A 24,930-nucleotide genomic window follows, 5' to 3' on the forward strand; every position below is an offset into this window, starting at 1 on the left:
ATTTAGACTGTTTGGGGTTTTACTTGGTTTCTAGCCCTGTGCTTTCTGTAGTTGTGGGGGAGCAGGTTGTAGGAAAGGTGGAGAGGGGTCTGACTGGAGGGGGTGGGAGAGGTTTGCCCACCTACTGTGAGTCAAGGGTAGAGGTGGGAGGGGGAAGAAGCGGAGAAGCTTGTCTTGAAAGTCGGGGGCACAGAAACTCACAGTGAAGACTCTCTGCTGTGTGGTCCTGCAAAACCCAGCCTCACCCAGAGTGCTCAATGAAGACGGTGCCTGATGCTTCCCCAGGCTGGAGGATCGAGTCCCAGAACGCAGGGGATGACCACTGATTGTCGGTGTAAGGACAGGCAGCAAAGGAAACACCTATACCCACCACCACACAGAGCTGCCCCACCCCTCACTTCACGTATCCACTCTCTAGGCTTGTTTTCACCCTGAGAACTGGAAACGGATGCAGGAGGCCCTTTACAGAGGTCACGGAGCCAACAGCTTAGAGGCTGCTCAAGGAAGGCTGCCTAAGGCTTCAGGTTCCGTCAAGCCTCCCCCAAGCAGTACTCACCCTTTGATCCTCAACAGCTTTCTTAGGTCTCTGTTTCCACAGCACTCTGAGCTTCTACCCCACACCCCTGATCCTTGGAGATTAGGACCTACCCGGCTTTCCCCACCTAGCTGGGAAGGTCTGTGCTCACTGATAAGGTCTGTGTGATGGTTAGCCTTAACTGTCAACGTGACAGAAGCTAGAATCACCTGGGAAGAAAGTCTGAGAAGTTGTCTAAATAAGGATGTCCTGTGGGTATGTCTATGGGGGGATTGACTTGATTACTAATTGGTGTGAGGAAGACCCAGCCCAATGTGGGCAGAACTATTCCCTAGGCAGAGGGTGCTGAACTGTGTAAGAGTGGGGAAATCAAGCTGAGCACAAGCAAGTGACTATCAATGTATTCGTTTTCTCTACTCTTAATTGTGGAGGTGATGTGACCAGCTGTCTCAGGCTCCTGCTGAGGCGACATTCCCCACAGTGATGAACTGTAACCCGGAATCATGAGCTAAAAATAAATCCCTTTCTTCCCTAAATTGCTTTTTTTGGTCTGGATCCTGTATCACAGCAACAGAGATGAAATTAGGACAGTTTAGAATGTGGTCACCACGAGACCATGTCACCAGGCGAGACTGGACAGGTGTGACCTCTGAGATCTGGAGCAACATCCACCTTGTTACCTCCTTCTGGCCTCTGCGGACATTCCCTTCCCACCTACAGGATGGCAACTCCCAGCCTTCCTTGACCCTACTAAGCCAATATCAACAAGAAATCACAGATGTATGACACTGGGCACAGGCAGGCTGGAGTGTAACATGGGCTGCAGTTTTGCAAGCTCTCCCCAGGTCCAAGCTTCAGACAATAGGTCCAACTACCTCCACATCGTGGAGCAGAAGCGGACAGCCCTATGGGGCCAGTCAAGGGTCATGCCTTCTGGAGGCAGAAAAGGAAGCAAGAGGTTGCACCCAGATCCTATGAGGCATGCCATCACGGACAAGGACAGGGACCGAGGGGGACTGAAGGACAACTCAGCTGGTTAAGCACACAGCCTCTGGGAAGACTGGGGGCCATGGACTGCTTGGGCTACTTAGAGGACTCACACCTATACCTTGTGAGCCCCTGGTGCAGCATCTGCCAAACAGGAGCCATCCTATCCTTCAGACTGATGCCTGGGTGTCCTCATGGAAAAGGGGAAGAGTAGGTGGGATATAGAGGTAGTCATGGCAACCCCTGGGAACAAGGACAAGAGGAGTCAGGACACCTACACACAAGGCTCCAGGTCCAGCAGACCAAGGAGGCCACGTTGCAAGGACAGAACAGGGATGAGAGGCGGAGACAGGAGAATCTTTCCCAAGCTCACAACTCAACCAGCCCGGAGGACACACTACAGTGGCGAACAAGATAGACCTTGCTTCAAACAAGATATGAGGTTGAATATATACCAATATATGAGGTTGACCTCTGACCTCCACGTATGTGCCATAGTACACACGAGTGCCCTTGCACATGAACATGTACACACATGCACATTCAACCACAAAAATAAACTTAAAAAAAAAAAAAGAAACAAGACCTTGCCCACTTAGAAGCCACTCTCCCACCAGCAGTGCCTGACGTCACGGCTTGGGGAGGTCGGAGAGACTGGAAAGCCAGAGGTCCAAGGCTCTCATAGTAGGCAATGCTGCTGGGGCGGGGGGGGGGGGCACTGCTTGGGAAGGCAGGGACAGCAGCGGATGCCACAGGCCTCAGCAGCACAGGCAGGAAAGGATCTGAATGGAGCTAGAAGAAGCCATGCACCCAAGAGACTGGCCACTCAAGGTAGCTACTCAAGGTAGACTACATTAGAGGGAAGGAAAACAGTCCCGGCCCCACTCAAGACACAGGACACCGGGCTGGGTGATGGCTGCTGAAGGATGCATAGGATCTTCTCACTGTAGGTGATGTGGGTTAGAGGAGGTTGGCCAGGACCAGGTGTACTCAGCTCTCCTCAGAGTGATCTTGGGCAACTGGGATAACCTGCCCACCTGTTCCTTCACAAACAGGACAAGAAAAACCCTATGCAGGGCCATAATTACAAGACTCAGCACAGAGCGTACAGGGTTCACGAAGGTCATTAGTGTCACTATCCCCCAGATGTGCTAGCGAGGGAAAGGAAGATTTATGTGTATATGCAAGAAGCCAAGTGGCGATGCCACACGCCTTTTACCCTAGCACTTGGGAGGCAGAGGCAAGCGGATCTCTGTGAGTTCGAGGTCAGCTTGGTTCACAGAATGTATATGTGGAGGACAGGAGGAAGTACACCTGAGGGCAGGTGCCCCTAAAACCCCAAAGAGGATGTCTGAGTCTCTTGACTCAGTATGGGCGCTCGGACCTGAGTTTCCACAGGCCCTCAGCAAGAGCAGCGCACACCCTTAACTGCTGGGCCATCTCTCTCCCGCTCCCTCACTTCCCTTTTAAAACTCCCTGGAATGTTGTCTGGATGCCGCTGTTAAACAGCCTCTCAACTATAAACAGAAATCAAGTAAATGAGAAGGGGTTGGGCCAGGAGCTGGAGTCACAGCAGAGGCAGACGCAGCACTGCCCTCTGGGAGCCAGGGTGCAAGGTGTCAGCAGACAGCAGCAGGCTTGGGGGGTTCCAGGAGGTGAATACCAAACCCTATGCTTGCCGTCTCCAAAGCAAACCTCAGGACCCGTACCTCATCCTCAGATTCCCAGTGCAGACCCTGGGGTTTACTTCCTTAGCAGTTCGATTCCCCCTCGGAAGATTCTAGGAAGGATGGCCAAGGCTTGGAAGATGAAGTTGGCTTCTAGACACAGGAGGAGAACCAGGCATCTGGGAGAAAGCCTAACGCTCGCCCTCTTAAGGGCTTTCTTTACCAGGCTGGGCAGGAAGTCTATCTGTACAGTTCAGGGAGATGGACAGGAAATATGGTGGTTTGAATGAGGATGGCCCCCATAGGCTTAGATATTTGAAAATCTGGTCTCCACTTGGTGGACGGTATAGGAAGGATTAGGAGGCGTGGCTTTGTTGGAAGAAGTGTGTCACTGAGGGTGGGCTCTGAGGTTTCAAAAGCCCACACCGGGCCCAGTCGCAATGCTCTCTCTCTGCCTCTAGCTTGGTGGATCAGACGCAAGCTTTCAGAGACTGCTCCGGTGCTGTGCTGCCGGCCTGACCCCATCCCATGGTTCCCACCACAACAGACATTAACCGTCTGAAACTGTAAGCAAGCCCCCAATTATTTTTTTTTCTATAAGTTGCCTTGGTCATGGTTATCTCTTCACAGCAATAATACAGTAACTGAGATAGGCCAGCCCAGCTTCATGTTCCTCAGAGCCCAGCAGCTGTCCCCTTAGGCCCATTTTAGGCTCCCATTCAACGGCTAAGGAAACCACAGGAGGCCGAGGTGGCCACCATCCCTCTGCAGCCTGAACCCAGGGAAGGAATGGTCCCAGCTATATATACTCACAGAGAAAAATAGCGTGCACATTGCAGCCTGGTAAACAGTCGTGGCTGACCCTGTCAGCCTGTTAGAGAGAACCAAAAATACCCCTATAATTATGCTATTAAAACATACCAGAAAAACGGACCCACCCCACTCAGCAAGGGTTCCTGGGACAGCTACAGGGAGTCAGCAGGCTGCATATATTGGCTAAGGCATCTGATATCACCCAAGGGGCTGGTCTGGCTGGGCAGCTATCCTTGTCGCGTATAAGATGATGCTTGCTTCCCAGGGTGGCCAGTTCCCCAAGGGACCAGTGGGAGTGGCTACCTGGACAGCCTGTGATCTTCATGCATAAAAAATGCAACAGGACCCACCCAGCATCCACCCCAGGACACATGAAAGGCAGAGGTGTCCCTGACACCAGAAACCTAGGAGCAATCGAAGGGAAGGCCTTAAGGGGAACCCCAAAACAACTCCACGGATGTTCCAACTACAAAAGAGATGAGGTGACAAGACCGTAGAAGTAGGTGACAGGCAGCAGATGCCACCCACGCTGAGACCAGAAAGATCTAGGAAGGACCAAGGCCTTGGGAATGGGGGTGGGGGTTGGAAATTCAAAGGGTTCAAGGGGAGTTTATGCCTAGCTGACCTGAGCCACGCCCAGCCACAGTCCAAAATATTCCACAAGTATGCATTTCATAAGTCTTAAAAATATTTTATGTGTGTGTGTTTGTGTGTGTGTGTGTGTGTACACATGCGGGTTGTACACACGAAATACCTGTAATGTGATTCAGAGGACAACTAACTACTTTTGTGAGCCTTCACCCAGTGAGCCATCTTGCCAATCCTTACCCTTTTTTTTTTTTTCTTTCTGAAGCAGTGTTTCAGACTGGCTGCCCTGGAGCTCTGACACCTACAACCAGGCTGGCCTTGAACTCACAGAGATCTCCCTGTCTCTGCCTCCCTAGTGCTAGGAATAAAGGTGTGTGCCACCAAGCTTGGCGTATATAAATTTTAACGCATTATACGGTGTAAATATTTAATCTTATTACTATTGGGTTGACCTCTGTGCCTCGTATATAAATTAAATCTTACCATAGGTGCCTACATAGAGATGAAGAGTTTGTTTGGTCCAATGGCGGGTTCCCAACATCTACTCTAGATGTATGTTTTAGGAAAAAATGGCTGGAAAAACAGTTTATTGACTACACTACAAGAGGTCCACCAAGGTTTTGTTTGCCTTTCCTGGTGCTGGGGACTGAAGCCAGGGTCCCCATCCCAGGCTACCATCATATCACTGGGGTACTCCACCAGCCCCTCTTTCTGCCTTTTACTTTGAAACAGGGTCTGATAAGTGACCCATATGGGCCTTGAACCTATGACCCTCCTGTCTCAGTCTTCAAGGGAGTTGGGATTACAGGCTTTGGTCACCAAGACAAGCTCATCATAGACCATGGACCATGCAGATAAGGAGACAATTATAAATGAAAACTTGATCGTGGGGGGAGCTTTAGGCTCTGCCAAACCTCCCTCCCATGTAGCCACTCTCTGCTCTTGCTCCTGGAGGCCTCTCTACAAAAAGGGGTGGGGATAGGCACAGGGAGGGCTCTCCTGGCCCCAACCAATCCCAATGACACTAACTCTGGCAGCTCAACACTTACCAACCCCTAGCTGGTGTCCTTCTAAGGAGGCAGAGGGCCCTGGAATGCTACAGTGACCTCATCCTCAAGCCTGGCGACCTATTCCTTCCCTCTGGACTGGCTACCCATCCCCCGACCCCATCCTATATCCTCCTCTTCCTGCAACTCATGGCCCCATCCCAGGTTCTCTCTGCCTCCCAAGCCTTCAGAGCCCAGCACCAGGGGGCTAGGGCATCGGCCCTGTTCACTCATCCTGTTCTGATGAGATAAGGCGGGAGCAGACTTTGGAAGGCACTTCTGGGGGCCCACTTAGAGGCATTTGTTAGGGAAACCTGTTTGGAGTGTCATTGTTAGAGAGTCCCTTGGGGTGGCACTATTTGGGGGCTCTGGTTTAGAGGCCGTTTCTGGGGAATACGAATGGCATCATAGCGCCCGTATGGAGAAGCTAACCAGAGCCCGTTGGTAGGTGTAACTGCTGCCTTTGTTCCTCCACCTATGAAGAGCTGCAGGGGCTCACAGTGCCCTCAGGCCTGGTGGGGAAGAGGTAAGCCTCTTACCTCTACCTCATGCATCAATCCCGTCTCCCACCCCCACCCCATGCCCAGGAACCGCTGACCTGGAACCAGCACTGGGCTCCTGGCTGCTACCCAGTACTTTGTCCCACAAGACCTAGATGAGAGGATGCATGAATGAACTTGGAGGATTTCGGGGAGCTGCACGCAGAGCACAGCTTGGTGTTATACACAGGGTACAGTACACAAAGGGTACAGGACTGTAGACCCCTCAGAGACAGGGCTTGTGCATGGAAAGTGAGGGCGCCAGTCCCTGCCTTTCCTTAGAAGAGTCCTCTGGGCTGAAGGGAACGTAGTGGTGGGAAGCCCCAGAGACCCAGCCTAGCTGCTGAAGGCCAATGTCAGCACGCAGTACGCATGCAGCACACATGGGAAAGCACTCAGGGGCGCCTAGCCACCAAGGCCAAAGAGGAATCACCGGATGAAGGACTGGCCTTTCTCCAAACACAGCTGACCCATCCACTTCTCCAGCCTGGGTGTGAAATCACAGCCCGGGGACCAGAGAGCAGAGTCTGGAAGTGGCCTTAAAGCTTTTATAGGCCTACTTACAGGGGAGGAGGTGAGGCCTAGAAAGAGGTTAAAGGCCAGGTGAGTTCAGAGGGAGACGAAGGCCACCACCGACTGATGTCTTCCACCCACAAACTCGTCCACCCACAGCACATACGCCAGCAACCTTCCTTTGTCCTCTGAGTGACCTGAAATAGGTACCCGCCAGCAAAGAGGGCAAAGAAAATGTCCTCCCAGGGCTGTCCCTTCCCATCCATATGCTCTTGGGCCTGTGAATTAGTCCCGTGAATTCTTCTTCATTCTCAATGGCTGCATTCTGACAGAGAGACCAAAAGCTAACAGCGAGGTAGAAAGTGGGTGTAAAAGCTGAACTTTAGAAACAAGAACGGGATGTATATGAAAAAGTAAACATCTAATTACACTTCTAAAATAGGTAACAGAACTGAAAGGGGATCTTAGAGGCACAGGGAGGCGGCTCACATGGGGCCCAGACGCCGAGTCGAAGGGCTTGCCCTCCCCAACTCTAGACAGTAAGAGAGCAAACTTAAGTGTCATCAGTACGAGCAGGCAGACACCGCCCAGGAAGTAGCCTGGGGCCAGGATGAGAAGTCAGCACTTCTGCCCACCCCAGCAAGGTCACTTCCTCTGCAGGACCCTCCCCCTGGCTGCCAGTGACCACCTGCATTAAGAATATGGTATGACAAAGGCCCTGGGTTCGGTCCCCAGCTCCGAAAAAAAAAAAGAACCAAGAATATGGTATGACAGGGAGGGATCCTCCCTCAGCTCTTGAGTGGTCCCTAGCTCCTCCCCCAAACACACTGGGACCCAGTGGGTTCCCTGTCCTGCTTACTCATTCCCTCCTGGACCCTGCACAAGGCAGGGTCCCACCCCTCTGCCAAGCCTGGTGGCTGAGGCTCAGCAGGGAGTCCCCCACAGCGCGGCAGGGGGAAGTGGGACCTCACCCATTCCGTGGCTACCAAGACTGCAGTATGGGTGGCAGGAAAGGCTAGGTTCTCCATCATCCTACTGCTCCCTCTGGCCCTCAGTTTCAACAATAGCTCTGACCACCGAGTGAGGGCTGACCAGCTCCTGTCTGAAGCTGGCGGGTGGGCAAGCCTGATGATAGTCCTTCCCACCTCCAGGCTCACAAGTGGGCAGGTAATGGTGACAACATCCTGAGAAGGGTGACACGTACCCACTGTAAACAACGATACTTCTCAGAGGCAGTCTGTCAAGCCTAGGTGCCACTCCATCATGAAGGCGCCTCCCATGCTATGGGGAGGAGGGGGGAAGGAGGGGGCAGAGACCGAGTTGCCTTACTACACACAGGTCTTCCTCACTGTGAGAGAAGGGACTTTCTCGATACCTGGCTTTTGCTTGGATTTTAAGCTCTTGGTTCCTCTGTGGGGCCAAGAATCAGGAGACCTGGTCCTTTCTCTCCCAAGCACAAAACATCCCTTCCAGGTCCTGATCCCTAGATCTCCAGGTCACCAGGTTAAGTCTGCCTGGGCTGGTTGGTTACTATTCCCTTGGGACTAGGGCATCACCTTGCCTGACTTTCCAGATTGATGTCCTGTTAGGGGAGTGGCAAAGAGGCTAAGCACCCCGGGATGATTCAAACCTTCAGGAAGGCCTGAGCCAGCACCCAGCATTTAGGATGACTAACCTGTGAAGGTCTCGTTTCCAAAACACAGGACTCAAACTGTTCAGAGGCCAGAGGGTGAGGGAGCCCTCACAAGAGATGGGGTGAATGTTTCACCTCCAGCGAGAGGTCCCTCAGCGATGACTACACCCACAGACGTGAACAGGATGCCAACCTCTCCTATGTCACCACACAGAGCCCTTGGCTGGCTCTGTGTCCCTTGCCCACCTCCCCAGGCATAAAGAAAACTGTTGGTGGCCAAGCCCACACCCAGGCTCAGTGTCAGGGTAGGTGTGGCCTGCGCCTGGAAATGTTCTCATGAATGGACTTTATTGGGGGGACAGTTTTGGGCCTAAGGAAGGCTGGGAGCATGAGTCATCAATATTCTTTTGAAAGCTCCCCAGGTGACTAACACACAGGCTGGGTGGGAACCCCCAAAGCCAGCAAAGCCTCCTTTACATCCTAACCAGACTGGAAGCTTCCTCTGCCACCCACACACTACAGCTGAAAAGCCAGGGGACCTCAGAGCCCTGACTGATCCTCGGAGGCGTCATAAGCTCTGGCAAGTCGCAGGCTGGACCCCAGCTTACGGTCGATTTCAGTACTGCCCACGAGCTAAGAATGTTTTTTGCATTTTTTTTAACTGCTGGAAAAAATAATCAGAGTATTTCATGATGTGAAAACATTTACCATCTGGTCTGCCAGAGAAAAAGTCTGTCAGTTTTGTTTAAGTGCAGCCCCTGTCTGTGGAAGAGGACCTCCTCTGTGAAGATGAAGAAGCCTTTCTTCCCACACAACAGGACCACCTATTCCCTGCCCTGCTCTTCTTGTCCCCAAGCATTAACAGTACGTTAAGGAGCCTGAGAAGCCTCCTGTTGAGGCTACCCCTTTAAGGTACCTGTCTTCCCCATTCTCATCCACCCATTTTGCTTATATTTACACTCTGCCAGTCTACAAGCCAGTGAGGAAAAGAAGCCACAAATGGCCCTAGACCTTGGCTCTCCTAAGGCTGGCCGCTGGCCGCTCCTCTCCAAGCTCAATGGTTTTCATTGATTCCTGCCTTGAAAAATTCCCCTACGACTCACCACATTTTGGTCCTACAAATCAAAACTCGGCCTGTGTGGAAGTTCCAGTAGGGTTTGCCCAGGTTACCCAACACCCCGGGAGCCTGTTCCTAAAACAGGGTGATAAGCAGTGATTCCCTGGAAGGAATCATAGACAATCCCCCACCTCCAACAGATGGATTTCCATGAGGCAGACAAACATTCACAGTGGGTTCAATGTCTCTCTGTAGGCTAACTTAATCAGACCCCGAGGAAAGTCACACGTGGAGGGGTGCCGATCACTTCAGGAGGTGTAAGGGGGTGGGCAGCTGGACACCGGGCCCTGGGTAAGGCTGGTAGAGCTGTAATGGAGCCCAGGGCCAAAGGGGAGAAGCTCTTTGCAAGCAAGGGACAAATGCCACAGTAGGGATCTTCAGTTCTGACATCAGGCAGAGCCTCCTGGGGCGCCCTGTGCCCCAGTACCTCTGGAAGGTAACCAAGTAGGGCACAAGCAAGACAGGAACTTTTTCCAAGGCTTTGGACAGACAGCCTCGGAATTGGGGCTAAGAACACTGGGGACTGCGCCTGGGGCTGGAACATTATTAGTTCTGGTAGGAAATTTCTGAGTTGAAAAGCTCCAGGCAGAACGCCACCTTCTCCCAGATTGGTCAGGAAGTCATGATGCAAGTTTGATTTTTTTTTTCTTCTTCTTTCTTTTTTTCTTAACCACGAAAGAGAATAGAAAGTCACGCTCCCCTTACATCTCAGACACTAACAGCCCCTCGCCGGGGCCTCTCCTCCCAGCCGGCGCAGAGACGCTCAGCGCTATCTGGGGCTCTCCGGGACCCGCGCCTCGCCGCTGCCTCCCGGGCTTTCCACTCAGTGCCCCAGCCCGGCTCGCCGAGGCCGCCAGCGCGCTCACGCCTCAGGAATGCGGGCGCCCTGGGCCTCGAGTCCCGCGGAATCTCCTCGCCTATGCTCGCCCGCGCACACCCTCGCGGGGCCGGGCGGCACGCGCAGGGGTACACGGATGCAGTCTTCCCGCCCGCGCCCTCCACTCACCCGCCAGGAGTGTGCAGGGTAGCAACAGCCAGTAGAGCCCGGCGCCCAGCACGTGCGGCTCCATGCCCCGCGGCCGGGGGACCGCCCCGGGTCGCGCCGCCGTGGCTAAAGGGAGGTGCGAGGGCCGGAGGAACCGCGCGCCATGGCACTCAGGGCGGGTCTCCGCACGTGCGGCGCGCCGCTGCTCCGACCTCCCGCGGGCCTCGATCTCCGGTCGCCAGCCGGCCCGGCCGCTCCCTCTGGTTCCCGACGGCCGGAGCCCGCGCGCGCTGGGGCGCAGCCCGCTCGGCTCGGAACTCACGGTTGCTCGCGGAGGCCGTGCTGGGCCGGACGGCGACACAGCGGCTCTCTCCCTGCTCCCGCCTGCGGGCCTTTATAAGCTCGGCCCCCGCCCTCCTTGGAGTGCCCGCCTCCGCGCTTCCCCCGACGGCCAAGCGCGCCCAGGCACCCCTCGCTGCCTAGCGCAGTCCGCGCCCGCCGACCCTCCCAGCCTGGCTAGTGCCGGTGAGCCGGAGACTTTGGTCCGCGCGCCCCCGAAGCCCCCCAGCAGTCTAGCGCAGTCACTCGCACAGTGCCAGTGGGGCGCTTCTCCCTGGGGCGCCGGGGCCTGGGACTCGGATTAGGGGCAATACAGAATGACTCCCAAGGACCTGATTTCCCTGACCCCCTGTAGCACCCACGCGCAACTGCGCCCCTCGTGGCTAGAGCAACTTTCGCTTTGCTCCCCAAGCCGTGAGGGCGCAGCGCCCCCTGGGGGCTGTCAGTCGTTCGGAGTTCCGGACTGTGGTACTGGCGGCCACGCTGGCTAGGCCTTGGTGGTTGGGGTGGAGAGACACTGTACTGAGAGTTCCATCGGACAGCTGGATCCCACTGTGGTCTGCATTGGGGCTTTGGGACTGCTTCCAGTCATACGTGCCCCCACTGCGTGGCTTGACCTTAACCAGTGTGCTATGGACAGTAGCAAAAGCTGTCAGAGCACCTGCTGTCCTGTTGGTGACCAAACAAGGTCTGAGTCCTGCATGTGCCGGGTACCTCACCCAAACCGCCTTGGTTTGGCTCAGTCTTCCGTATTAAGGTGGATAGGAAAGACAAAATGAAAAGGAGCCAAGAACTGTACAGCTGCACCAAGTTTAGGAAGGCCCGACTCAGCTGCCCTGGGAAATGTGTGGCATTAGGGCAGAGGCTTAGGGACCGGGAACGATGGTGTGACCACTTTTGAGCCTCAAGGCACTAGCTGGCTAAAGTCAATCAATCACATTTCAGAACCTTCAATTTTCCAAAACCACCTGAAACGCAGGCTTTCCCTGGACATCCAGTGTTTAAAACATTGCCTAGCTTTATCTCCAAGGCTTGCCAATAGTCTGGCTCTGAAGGGGTCTGAAGCGTCAGAATAGTCAGGCTTCTTTAGAAGTTCTCAACCTGTGGGTCGCGACCCCTTTGGGAGTTTGAACGACCCTTTTATAGGGGTTGCATATTAAATACCCTGCACAACAGATAGTTACATTATGACTCATATAAGAGTAGCAAAATTACAGTTATGAAGTAGCAACAAAATAATTTTATGGGTGGGGGATTACCACATGAGGAACTGTCTTAAGGGGAGAGGGGGTTCACAATATTAGGAAGGTTGAGAACCACTGTTCTAGAGGACCTGAAATGTTTGTGTCTCACAACTATCAAAGTAGCAAAGGGGTTTGAAAATGGAAAGGAGGGTTGGGGATTTAGCTCAATGGTAGAGCGCTTGCCTAGAGAGCGCAAGGCCCTGGGTTCGGTCCCCAGCTCCGAAAAAAAAGAAAAAAAAATTGAAAATGGAAAGGAACAAACACAGGAACTCTCAAAGAAACTACAATGTATCCTACCGTATTGTTCTCTGTCACAATTTAAAGAGCATCTGAAGATTCCCTGCCTTGTAGGAGCAGCTTCTAAGATAAAATGTTACCATTGAAAAAACAGGCGTGGCCCTCGTCTGCAAGAGCAAACATGCGGCCTTAGCCTACATGCGAGCCTCCTTCCCTTTGATGTCCAGGTCAGTCACACACATGTATTACCTAGGCCAAATAAAACTCACAAAATGGACCAGATCCTTAGTATCGGAACTTTCCTACTTGTCGCTTGTCAAGCCGGCAGAACCAGCAACTGCCAGCCTAGCCCCCAGCCCTGGTACCTCTGGTTCACCTTTCTCCCTCTCTCTCTTCCTCTCTCTTTTGCCATGGCTTCAAACGTGCTGTAGAGCCAAGGATAACCTCAAACTGATCTTCCTGCAGCCAACAGGAAGTATATAGGATCTCAGGTGAGGACCTCACACTGAGGACTGTTCCCTAGGTGGAGAGGATGGCACAGGGCCAGAGTAGACAGGGATTCAGCTGTGCCAGTAGAGTCCCCACGTTTTCTGAGAGGTGACCAGTCACCCTCACTTGTCTATACTGGAGTGTTAAGTCCAGTATGCAGAAACACCCAAATGCCTATTAGTGGGTGAATGGGTGGGCAAACATGACTCTTCATGCAGTCGGGTTGTACCTGGCCATAGAAGGGAACCAAATTATGGCACCACAGCACCAAACATCTGGAAAACACTGAGCCAAGTGGTGAGAGTCTGACACAAAGAATAAATGGCGTGTGATTCCAGGGTTTTGTTTTATTTTGTTTTTTGTTTGTTTGTTGGTTGGTTGGTTGGCTTTTGAAGACTCAAAAAACGGATGATCAAACAGAAGTTGGAATTTGAGTGTTGAAAACAAAACTATCCTCAGTGGGCAAAAGGTAAAAATAGGCCAAAGGTCATCAGCCAAGGACCGGGAAACAAACTATCTATCCAGTGCCAACTGGCCATTCTTTATGATTTGAGACAGTGTCTCAGTAGCTGGCCTAGAACTTGCAGTGTAGACCAGGCTGGCCACCAGCTTATAGAGCTGTGCCTGGCTTGTCTGAGTGCTGGGATCCCATCTGACTTCATAAAAGTATCTAAATTAAGTCAGTTAGGGAGTCAGACAGAGAGACTAAGAAGACCGGCTGCCAGAGAAGGGTATGGGAGGAAGGAGATTGGTGAATGGGAGTTTAGAAGGTTCTAGAGCTAGGCATGGTGGCACAAACCAGTCATACCAGGTCTTGGGAGGCTGGAGAATTGCAAGTTTGAGGCCAGGCTGGGCCATTTTACCTCCAAAAATGAAGAAGAAAGAGAAAGAAGAGGAAGATTGTGTAAGTCCCTCAATTGCACACTTCAGAATGGTTAAAATGACCAAGGGTGGTGCTCCACATCTTTAGCCCCGGCTCTCAGAAGGCAGAGAGAGGCAGGCAGATTTCTGAGCTCCAGACTAACCTGGTCTACAGTGTGAGTTCCAGGACAGCCAGGGCTACACAGAGAAACCCTGTCTTGAAAAAAAAAAAAAAAAAAAAGGAAAAAAAAAGGTTAAAGGGCCAAATTGATGCTGTGAGATTTACTATAGCAACAGGTTTTTGTTGTTGCTGGGTTTTGCTGTTTTGTTTTGCTTTTTGTGCCTTGTTTTATCATACCTCGTTATGCTCTGTGGTTTCTATCTCTGGGAGGCATGCTCTATTCTGAAGGGAAACAGAGGAGGAGTGGATGGGGGGTTGGGAGGGACTGGAAGAAGTGAAGAGAAGGAAACTGAGGTTGTGATGTATTGTATGAAGAGAACACACACACACACACACACACACACACACACACACACACACGCCTGTTGACACAAGTTTCAAATAGTACATCCTAAGCCCCCTCCACCCACTCCCAGAGTCAGCCATGTTGCCAGCTTCCCCAGCACCTTGCTTCCTTGACTCCTGGCTAGCAAATGTGATATTTGGGGAGCTATTACTTCAGCTCCCTGAGTACATTTCTACCAAGTGCCAGTTCCCATTCTTGGAAACAGGAAAAAATTCATCGAGAAAGCTGGCTTGTACCTGCCTTTGCCTGCAGATCGCAGATTGCAGGACTACTCCAAAGGGCTGTTTTGGCCTGGGCACAGAAACTGGCTCCATCTAGATGTCACCCCCACAAGATAGGCCATTCCCATCTCTTCCGCCCTCCATCTAAGTCACCAGCAGCTGGTGGCCCCCTGATGGCCTCTCTAGGTTGAGAGGACCTGGGACATGTTGGGGAACATATCTGGAGTACCACTTGTCCCCTCTCCCTTCCAGGGACACATAAGTTTAAAGGATTCACACCAGCCAGTCACTACACAGGTTTATAGACACCCTCACCTTCCAGAGCCTGGTAGTAGCCCAGAGTCCTCTGTCCACTTTTCCTCACTTGAAAACCTGTCTCAAGTCTGTCCCCATGCTAACACTGGGCAAGAGTCTCGAGGACCCCAAGTCAATGTCTATTCCTTGGAGTTGTAGCTAGAACCTTCCTGTTTCCTAAACGCCAGGCGGAATTAGAAGGTTGGTCATTGAAGTTGGGCACAGGGCACAGTAGTACACATTGTAAACCCAGCATTCTGGGGGCAGGGGCGGGAGAGTTACAGCAAACTCACCGCTGGGCTTCAGAGTACAAACATGCCTTTTGTTTGTCTGTTTTTTTTTTGTTTGTTTTTTTGGGTGTTGTTGTTTGGTTTTGTTTTTTGGGTTTTGTTTTGTTTTTCTTTTTCTTTTTCTTTTTTTTCTTTTTTCTTTTTTCTCGGAGCTGGGGACCGAACCCAGGGCCTTGCACTTCCTAGGCAAGCGCTCTACCACTGAGCTAAATCCCCAACCCCTTGTTTTTGTTTTTTGAGACAGGGTTTCTCTGTGTGACAGTCCTGGCTGTCCTGGAACTTGCTTTGTAGACAAGACTGACTTTAAACTCACAGAGATCCACCTGGCTCTGCCCCCTAGTGCTGGGATTAAAAGTGCACACAATCACTACCCAACTAAGATCTTGTCTTAAAACAAATAAGAAGCTAGATGTGGTGGTTTTTTGTTTTGTTTTGTTTTGTTTTTTTTTCTTTTTCTTTTTTACAGAGCTGGGGACCGAACCCAGGGCCTTGCGCTTGCTAGGCAAGCGCTCTACCACTGAGCTAAATCCCCAACCCCGATGTGGTGGTTTTAATCCCAGCACTTGGATATTGAAGTGGGAGGATTCAAGGCCAGTCTGGGCTACCTGAAACTAAGTCTCAAATAAATATATAAACAAACAAACAAACACAGTTAAGGGTCTAAAGGCCAGAGAGACAGTTCAGCTCAGGGGTGAGGATGGGTCTGACTACCTGAATTTGTTCCCTGAGAACCCACATGGGGAAAGGAAAGGATTGGTTCCCAGAAGTTGTCCTCTGATTTCAACATACATAGATGTTTTTCACAAACTAGAGAAAAATGAGGTTGGTAGTTGAGACCCCTCTGGGAAGCATGCCAGTAGGGCTTGTGGTCAGGAGCCTTTGGCCAATTAACAGGAGTGGGCTGGGGCAGGAGCTGAGGGTTCAGCCCACACTCATGTGAGGAAGATGGGGGAAGGCAGCCAGATTAGTCATCAGCGTTTTCCAAGCGAGTTCGGCATCAGAAGGATGTCTGTGGTCATTCTAGCCCATCTAGGCAGTGAAAACAGATCGGGACTGGAATGGGGGAATTTGGAGGGATAAACTCAAACCAACGGGAAGTCAATGACCCAGATCCAAGCCTAGGGCTGCACTGAACCACACAAACGTCCCAGTGAAGTTGTCTCCAGGCAGGCCACAGATGAGCTATAACTGACAGCCCCTGGCCAGCCTTCCAGAGTCCTGAACCATTGCACTGTCTCTAGAAGCAGCAGTGGCTTACTTCCCCTGGGCAGGCCTTCCAGTACCGGCCAACAAAGTGAGCCAGAGCCAGAGGGTGTTACCATCTCGACCATCTGCTCTCCAGCCCCGTAAGGGTTCCTGGCCTCCTTCCTAGGGCTGGCTCCCGCATCCTGGCCCTTAGAGGCAGGGAACCGCGGCCTGGCCTCTTCCAAGACCTGAACAGAGCCAGCAGTAGCCTGTGCGCAGACTTGGCTACCCATGCCCCGCACCCTCTCACCCTTTTCCTGCCCATAGCTGGGTGTGGGGGCGGGCCCTACTCAGGGATGAAACTGCTAACTCCGCCCCTTCCTCCTTTTCAGGAAGCTCCAAGAGGGGTTACAAAGAAAGGCCCAGCGGCACTCAGGAAGCCTGTCTTATCCCTTCACGACCTGGCTTTCTTCTGGCTGAGGGTGCCCAGGTGTCTCCCAGCACTCCCACTCCCCCAGACAGATGTCGCATGCTTCTCAGGGAGGGCAGAAAGTATACTCAGGCTGGCCACAGTGAGGATGGTCCTCTTCCCATGCCCCATGGGCCTAGGTCAGGAGGAGAGGTGAGAGAAAAAGACTTGGGTATTCAGGGCATATCCGCTGATTGTATGTCACTCCTTTCAGTGACAATGACCAGTACTTACAGATCTCAGGGTAAATAGTCTTTACTGTGTAACTACTGTGCACCTGCCCAGTAGCACCCCAGAGAGTACCCAGAGTGTCTCCCTCTATCGTACAGCTACCTGGATGCCACCTCAAACTCCTGATTCTTCTGAATGATGCATGAACTCTTTTTTTTTTTTTAAAGATTTATTTATTTATTTTATGTATATGAGCACACTATAGCTGTCTTCAGACACACCAGAAGAGGGCATCGGATCCCATTACAGATGGTTGTGAGCCACCATGTGGTTGCTAGGAATTGAACTCAGGACCTCTGGAAGAGCAGTCAATACTCTTAACCATTGAGTCATCTCTCCAGCCCGACGCATGAACTCTTTAACTGTCCACTGGTCACTGCCATGTCTGCGCAGCTAAGGTGGAGAAACCTGGAGCATCTCCCTGTGACAGCCCTACCTCCTGGGTATAAGCATCATGACCACAAGTCTGAGAGCTCCTGGGCTATCTTAGTGACTTGGCATCTCCAGGGCCAACACAGAGAATCATCCGATCCCAGAGAATCCTTAAGTCAGAGGTCAGACACCATGGCGACGTGCTGACTGCTGGCCCTAACCATCAAATCGCACTCCTGTGTCCATAAACAATAAGGAGTTCATGACAATCCCAATGTTAACCACGCGCCTCTGTGCCTATCTCCTGTGCATACCTCCTGCTATAGCTCTTTGTTGGCATGGAAAATAACATGACTGGTACACCTGTGCCCACATGTGTCTGCTTCTAAAGGGGCATAGCTGCCTGTGACCGTTTTGGGTAAATACCCAAGGCCTGAGGTGTGGCCAGCTCACCGAGTACCCTTAACTGTGACTGAGTGCCTAGCTTTATTCAGATAGCTCAGCCGAGGCCTCTGGAGCCCCGTCTGCCCACTTGGTCCTCCTGCCTCTCATGCTGTTCCTTGTCGGGCCTGGCCCAAGAACAATCCTTGCCGGAGCCTTTGGTCCCCAGTCCTTGGTTGGGGGCTGTGGCTCAGTGGTAAAGTGCCAGCCTGTCATGTGTGTAGCTCTGGCTTTTATGGGTGTGTGTGTGTGTACACTGTCCTGTCCCTGATGTAGTTCCTGTAATTCCTACTGTTAGGTTTCGCTCAGCACCTGCGGGCTTCTCCCAGACCATAAACCTCCCCTTCTCCCCTAGGGGTGAGGCTTCTGCCTCCCTTCCCCCACCTTCTGATCCTCTGTAACCTCAGTACTCCCTTGGCCTTCTTCCCAGTCCCTCTCTTCTCTTCCTCTTTTTCTTTCCTCCCACCCCTCTCCTCTCATGGCCCAGGTCGGTATGCTGGCCTAGCGGAGTCTGGACCCTTCTGGATGCCTCTGGCTATGCTCTCCCTCGTATCTGCAATAAACCTCCTCCTCAACCACACCTAGGAGCCGCCAGGTTGTCACTTTTTTCAGTTGCCTACTATAGCAGTTGTTGAGGAAGGAAAAAATAAACCCCAAAGCCAGGGTCCCTGGGCTTCAACACCTCACCCCACTACATGGACCTGAGGCCCCTCACTCTCCCACCGGACTTCCCTCTCACCTCTGGATTCTTTAAGCCCTTCACTAGGCTGGTCTCTAATTATAATGGGTTTCTTATTATCGGGGGAGACTGAAGACAGGGCTATCAGTCAAAAGGCCTCGGGCCTCGGCCAGCAACCAGCCTGCCTCATTCCTGCAGCCTATGAAGATATCCCTGCCAATGAAAGACCGGTCCTGTGAAATCCCATTTCCTCGGCCCTGAGCTGGCCTTTTAGTCAGGTCACTGAGGGATAAGCTCGCCTGCAGGCTGCCTTCATCTTCTCCTTCTGTGGGGGTACAACTGAAAGGGGAATAAGTCCTGAGGAGAGGTAGACAGATTCCCTCTCAGGCCTCAGGCACAGCTTGGTGAAGGAATGCTGAGAATTCCCGCCTAGATTCCTCGCTGGGGATGGACTGTCGGGAACATCAGAATGTGTTCTCAGAGGTGGGATCCACCACTGCCCCCTGCTGTCTGCCATCTGCCCATTTAGGTCCCTCCCACGGTCTAGGATCTTCCTCTTTCCTTAAGAAGTGTCTGTCTCTTTCTCCTTACCACAGGCAGGGCTTCTCCAAAGGCCTAAAGGCTCTGTGCTGGTCACCATGTGGCCATATCGTGCTTTCCACCTTCTGTGTGGCTTCCCCTGCCCATGCCCCACACGATTCAGCTGCTACTGTCAGTCCCCTCCCCTTCGCCCCAGCCTCAGGAGGAAGGTCAAAATGGCTCCTCGTATTCTGTTTAGGTCATGGTACTGAGGGAGGCGCACTGTGAGATCTCCTGGGCCTTCAGGAGTGTCTGCTCTTCCTCCAGGGACAATGAAGGCATAGGCAGAGGAGTGGCAAAGCAATGGCAGCCCAGAGGGGCTGTTGGGAAGGGATCCTGGGATGAATCTGCTTGTGTCATCATGCATGGGGCCTGGCTTCTTCCTAGAATGAGCCGTGCAGGTTGGGGAAATGTTGGAGGTCAGGGCTTTACTGAGTTATTCAGACCGATTCAGGCATATTCTCTTGAGTTCTTACAAATAATTCAAAGACCCTTTGCCAGGAAGGGAGGGCTAATGATGTGGCCATCGGTGGGCAGCAGAGGGTAGCAGGCAGCTGGTACGACAGAGGGTAGCTTAGCCCAGCTGACCAGTGCTCTTCAAGCAGGGTCCCCACACGCCCTGCTTCATCAAGTCTATGACTGTGCGACCTTCCACCAAACGGAGCGGCTGTGCCCTCGGGGCCCTGGGTCATGGTGTTTGCTGGCTGTGTAGCTAGGGAGGACTCTGTGGCCTTGGAACTTTTATGGCTCTACCTGTGGCCAGGACGGTTCGCCATATAGGCTGACAGTCACAAGTCTTCATTTCCTGTTGACAGAGTCTATGCTAGGCTTCTCACCAAGCCCTACTTCCACCAAGTCCTACTGCTCCATCTAGAACAGGAGAGACAGGAGAGGAACTGAATCCTGAGGGGAGAATCTGCCCTCTACCACAGGCCATGCAATCAGCAGAGATGGACCTGTCAACATCACCAGGACGATAACGGTGCTGGTCCTGAGGCTGAGGACGATCAAGGCAATGAGCTTGGTGGTTGGCAATAAAGGAAAATGTCTCATTAAAAAAAATTGTATTATCCAGGCATGGTGGTAAACACCTTTAATCCCAGCCCTTATAAGGCAGAGGCCAGGGCTAGAGGGATGGCTCAGCGGTTAAGAGTACTGGTTGCTCTTTCAGAGGTCCTGAGTTCAAATCCCAGCAATCATATGGTAGCTCACAACCATCTGTAATGGGAGCCAATGCCCTCTTCTGGTGAGTCTGAAGACAGCTACAGTGGACTCATATAAATAAAAATAAATCTTTAAGAGTGCTTGCCTAGCAAGCACAAGGCCCTGGGTTTGGTCCCCAGCTCCGAAAAAAAAGAAAAGAAAAAAAAATCTTTAAAAAAAAAAAAAGGCAGAGGCCAGGTGGACCTCTTGTGAGTTTGAGGCCAGCCCTGTCTGCAGCGTGAGCTCCAGGACAGCCAGGGCTATGAAGAGACTGTGTCTCAAACAAACCAAATACATAAATAAATGTTTTATTTTATTTCGAGAGACATTTGGAGGGCGTAACTGACAGAACGTAATTATTGCAAGTACTGCGCCCTGGTGCTGGAGAGATGGCTCGGTGGTTATGAACACTGGCTGCTCTTTCAGGGGACTTGGGTTTGATCCCCAGCACCCAAACGGCAGCTCACAGCTATTTGTAATTACAGTCCCAGGGGATCTGATATCTTCTGGCCTCCACTGGCAGTGCGTGCATGTGATAGACATACACACAGGTAAAGGACCCAAACTGGAAAGATGTCTCAGTGGTTAAGAGCTCTGGCTGTTCTTCCAGAGGACCCAGGTTCAATTCCCAGCACCCACAGGGCAGTTCACAATTATCTGTAACTCCTCTTCCAGGGGACCTGACACCCTCGTACAGACATACATGCAAGCAAAACACCAGTGCACGTATAAAAATAAAACCAGAACACAACTGAAAACAAAATAAAAGTTTGAAAAAATTATTGCCAACTGATTCTTACTACTTTTTGTAAGGTCTTGAAAACTTGAAACCACCCAGCTTGCACCATGTCTCCATTGAACAGAGCAATGTTAGATGCCCACACAAGGAAATCAATGGTTACTTGTCAGCTTGACAGAATGCAGAATCCCCCAAGAGAGAAACCACTAGGCGTGCCTAGAAAGAATAATCTTTTTTAAAAAGATTTATTTATTTTATATACATGATAAGACTGTAGCTGTCTTCAGACACACCAGAAGGGGACATTGGATCCCATTACAGATGGTTGTGAGCCACCACGTGGTTGCTGGGAATTGAACTCAAGACCTCTGGAAGAGCAGTCAGTGCTCTTAACCGCTGAGCCATCTCTCCAGTCCTAGAAAGAATAATCTTAATTACATTAAAGTTCATTGGAAGACCTGCCCACTATGGGTGACACCATTCCCTTGGCAGGAGAGCTTAGACTGAATAAGTGAAGAAAGCAAGCTGAGCGTTAGCATCCACTGCTTCATTGCTCCCTGTGCTTGTGTGCTTGACTCCGGCTGTGATGTGACCAGCTCCCTCTCTGTCCCTCTATTGCTGTGAAATTGTGAGCCAAATAACTTCTTTCTCTCTGGAGCTGCTTTTGTCAGGATATTTTAGCACAGCAACAGAAAAGAAACTAAGAGAGCGGTGAAGAAGGCAGCCTTAGCCTCCCCCTACCCCCCTAATACTTTCCCAAACAAAATATGCATAAGGAGAAGGTGTTTGCCATCCCTGAGATAAAATAGGGCTCTCAGTTCTTCCTCCCGGGAGCCTCACAGCAACCTTGCTGTGGAGTGGGTTCCATAGGACAAGACAACCCGGAATGTCAAGGAATCTGAGTCTTGGAGGGGGCAGAAACTGGTGGTGTCACCTGACATGCGGTGAGCATGAGCGTCTTCCTCTCCATCCTGCTTTATCCCGTCCACGATGCATTCCATAGTTGTCTGGCAGACAGGGAGTCAAGTGTAGATCAGTCTTGACTGAGACCCAGATACCTTCGTTGAAGGTGAAAGCTGCCTTTCTAGACTTGGCCACAAACCTTGAGTGAAAAGCCAAGACCACAAAGGGCTCCTCCTTGGCTGCCTGCCGGTGACTAAGAGATCCTCAGCGGGCAGGTCCCCGAGGGCATCCACGAGCCTGTTTTCCTGAGTCAGTTACTCTTTGCTGTCTGGGACAGTGACGGTGAGCAGCAGGGAGAGAGCTGGAAGTCGGAGTGAAGGCCCAGCTCCCTGGCTAACCTGCTGTATGGCTAGAGTCTCTGCCCCCCGCCTTCCCCGCATGTTGGTTTGACCCAGAGAAGCCCTTTGAATGAACCCAGGAGCCATGGCAACCGCAGGGTGAGGGGCCGGCTGTTCAGCCAACATGGATGGAAGCTGTGTTTAGCAAACATGGATGGAAGCTGTGCTCTCTCATGCAATGCATCTGAAGGCAGCGGGAGTGCTGCAGAGACTCACTTCTTGTCACTGTTTCTTATGGATGACACCGGGATGTAGCAGCAGAAGAGCAGGGCCTGCAATTCATTCTGTAACTGTATCGACATTGTAGCTCGGCAGAGAGCAGGTCTGGTGCGACCAGGGTGGGTCAAGCAAGTCAGGCAAGGCCGGAACATGGCTGTCATCAATACTGAGGATCTGTGGCGACTTTATCCATCCTCACGTGGTGAGGAGGATGGTGAAGGTGGGGGTGAGGGTGAAGATGGAGAGAGGGTTACTTTTTTCATTGTTGCGGCAGAACAATGCAAACCCAACCGAACGTAACTGGATTTAGAATCGCTGTGAACTCATACAGACCTTTGGGTGTGTCTCTGAGGATGTTTCCAAAAAGCTTGAACTGAGGAGGGAAGACCCATTCTGTGTGTGGGTGGCACCGCTGAATGAACTAAATAAGAAAAGCTGGGAATCAGCCCCTCATCTCTTCTGACTGTGGCTCACTGTGCCCCACTGTGCCTGCTGCTGTGATGAACGTGATGAACTGTACTATCAAATCAGGCGTTAAAAGCTGAAAACTAGAGAGATGGCTCAGTGGTTAAGAGCACTGGCTGCTCTTCCAGAGGTCCTGTGTTCAAATCCCAGCAACCACATGGTGGCTCACAACCATCTGTAATGGGATCTGATGTCCTCTTCTGGTGTGTGTATACACACACACACACACACACACACACACACACATATATGAACCCTTTCTTCCTCAAGTTGCTTTAACCACCTCCCATGTGGATTTTTCTTTTTCTTTCTTTCTTTTTTTTTTTTTTGAAACAGGGTTTCTTGGACAGCCCTAGTTACAAAGTCTCAAGAAAAAGAAAAAAAAGAAAAAAGAAAAAGAAAGAAAGAAAAAACGCAGGGTTTCTCAATGTAGTTCTGGCTGACATGGAAATTGATATTTAGATCTGCTGGGATTAAAGTCAAGAAGCAGGAAGATTTTTATTTATTTTCTGAGACAGGGTTTTTCTATGTAGCCTTGACTGTCCTGGAACTTACTTTGTTGACCAGGCTGGCTTTGAACTCAGAGATCCACCTGCCTCTGCCTCCCAAGAACCAAGATTAAAGGTTTGCCACCACCACCTGGCCTAGTTTAATTTTTAAAAAGTTATTTGACAGGGTTTCATGTATCCGCAGACCGGGGTTGAACTAGAGTCTCCTCCCTCAGCCTCTGAAGTGCTGCCAGGTTTCCACACCTATGCCCTTTCTCCTTTTAAGTTAATTTCAGTCAGGGATCCCAGCCCATGGAATGGTCACATCCAAATTAGGGTGGGCCTTCCACCCTAGCCCAAACTAGAAAATCCTTCCTGGACATGCCCAGAGGCATGGCCTCCATTCCTCATCGCTGCAAATATCAAAGAAAGGACTCTATTCCCAAACTCCCAAGTTGTTGTGTCTGGCTCGCTGCCTCTGGAACTGCCCTTGTTTGCCGCTGTCCTACATTAAGGGGGACCACTAGCAAGCAGGGCGGTAGTTCCTTCTCCAGAGCATTCTCTGGTCGATCCTAGAACATGCAATCAGCTCAGCCACGGGTCACTTACTAATCAGCTGTGACCAGGCGTTAGCTGGCTTTGCCTTGTCACTGGGCCAAACCAAGAATTCCTGAGGGGTTCCAATGCTGGGTCCTCTCAAAGGCCGACTTTGCAGGGGTGGTTTTACAATATGGCTACACCTAAGCCTCCAGAAAGGACCTGGCCCTGAGGCTCACACTCAGGAGGAAGGAACATATGTCTCCAAACTTACTGCTTCTAAATCCTGCCCCTTTACTCCACAGCTGCACATGCAGTTTAGACTGATGCTCTCCGGACTGTGCACGCTCTCGCCTCCGGAGAAGTCTTCGGTGCAGCTTGCGCTTACAACTACCAAGGTTTCCCAGGTCCTGCTCCGCCCCCCGCCCCCCACCTTTGCCCGAAATGACAGCACTGTCTCCACGGCCACTTCCTCCAGGAGTGTTGGGAGCATTGGGCGACTGCCTGGTGATGAGAAAAGCAGACCTGCGCGGCCTCTCTGGATTTCCCAAGTCTCTAGGCCGCTTCCTGCCATGGCGTAACTCCAGCCTCTGCACTCCTTAGCCCGGATGTGGCAAGGAAAATGAGATGCTTTTGGAGCCTGTTCGGCAGCATGAGTCGTCCTGTGTACTCATCTCGCGCTCGCGACCAGACACTCAGCAGTTGCGTATGACTCAGACCGAGCTACTCCGCTAGCCTTCGAGACTAGGCTATTATTTTGTGAGCAACAGGAGCACAAGCGTCTCCCTTCACGTGATCATCTTTTTGCTGGGCCAAGAGCTGTCGGGCCGCAGCCGCCGCTCTCCACGCTGCGCGCCAAGTGGGTTTGAGACCCTTACGCGCCACAGCCCAACAGCGCGCGGAAAAGATGCGGCTAGCGGATGTATTACGCCGCACGTCAGCGCGCCAGTGCACAGGAGTCAAACAGTATCCTGTCCCGAACCTTCCACCCCCACCCCACCCTCCGGCGGCTCCCGTTCTGGGTCACTCAATCCAAAGCCGCAGCGGGGAGGTGGCCCGGCATGGCGCATGCGTGTCTTGGTGCACACTGGAGCGCA

At 51.9% G+C, this 24,930-nt stretch overlaps 1 protein-coding gene and 1 long non-coding RNA gene across 10 annotated transcripts in view; both read right to left on the reverse strand.

Moving 5' to 3' along the window:
- Positions 1-11,108, reverse strand: part of Piezo1 (piezo-type mechanosensitive ion channel component 1) — a 62,228-nt gene extending 51,120 nt beyond the window's left edge. For 2 of the 4 annotated variants that reach the window (XM_008772627.4, XM_008772626.4), the window contains exon 1: positions 10,445-11,095. In XM_008772627.4, coding sequence (XP_008770849.1) covers positions 10,445-10,508 — 64 coding nt within the window. In that variant the 5' untranslated portion in view covers positions 10,509-11,095. 4 annotated transcript variants of the gene reach the window in all.
- Positions 11,109-18,072: 6,964 nt separating this feature from the next.
- Positions 18,073-24,873, reverse strand: LOC103694354 (uncharacterized). 6 transcript variants are annotated; one of them, XR_010060275.1, is made up of 3 exons: positions 22,341-24,873; positions 21,758-22,087; positions 18,073-21,238 (listed from the first exon to the last, which is right to left on the reverse strand). It is a non-coding gene; the product is annotated as an uncharacterized LOC103694354 (long non-coding RNA). The 6 variants fall into 6 exon arrangements; XR_010060274.1 differs by having other exon boundaries at positions 21,758-22,537; positions 24,108-24,853; XR_001842337.3 differs by having other exon boundaries at positions 21,758-22,764; positions 24,108-24,818.
- Positions 24,874-24,930: the final 57 nt, after the last annotated feature.

Source organism: Rattus norvegicus, chromosome 19 (assembly GCF_036323735.1).
Source record: "Rattus norvegicus strain BN/NHsdMcwi chromosome 19, GRCr8, whole genome shotgun sequence".
Classification (NCBI taxonomy): domain Eukaryota; kingdom Metazoa; phylum Chordata; class Mammalia; order Rodentia; family Muridae; genus Rattus; species Rattus norvegicus.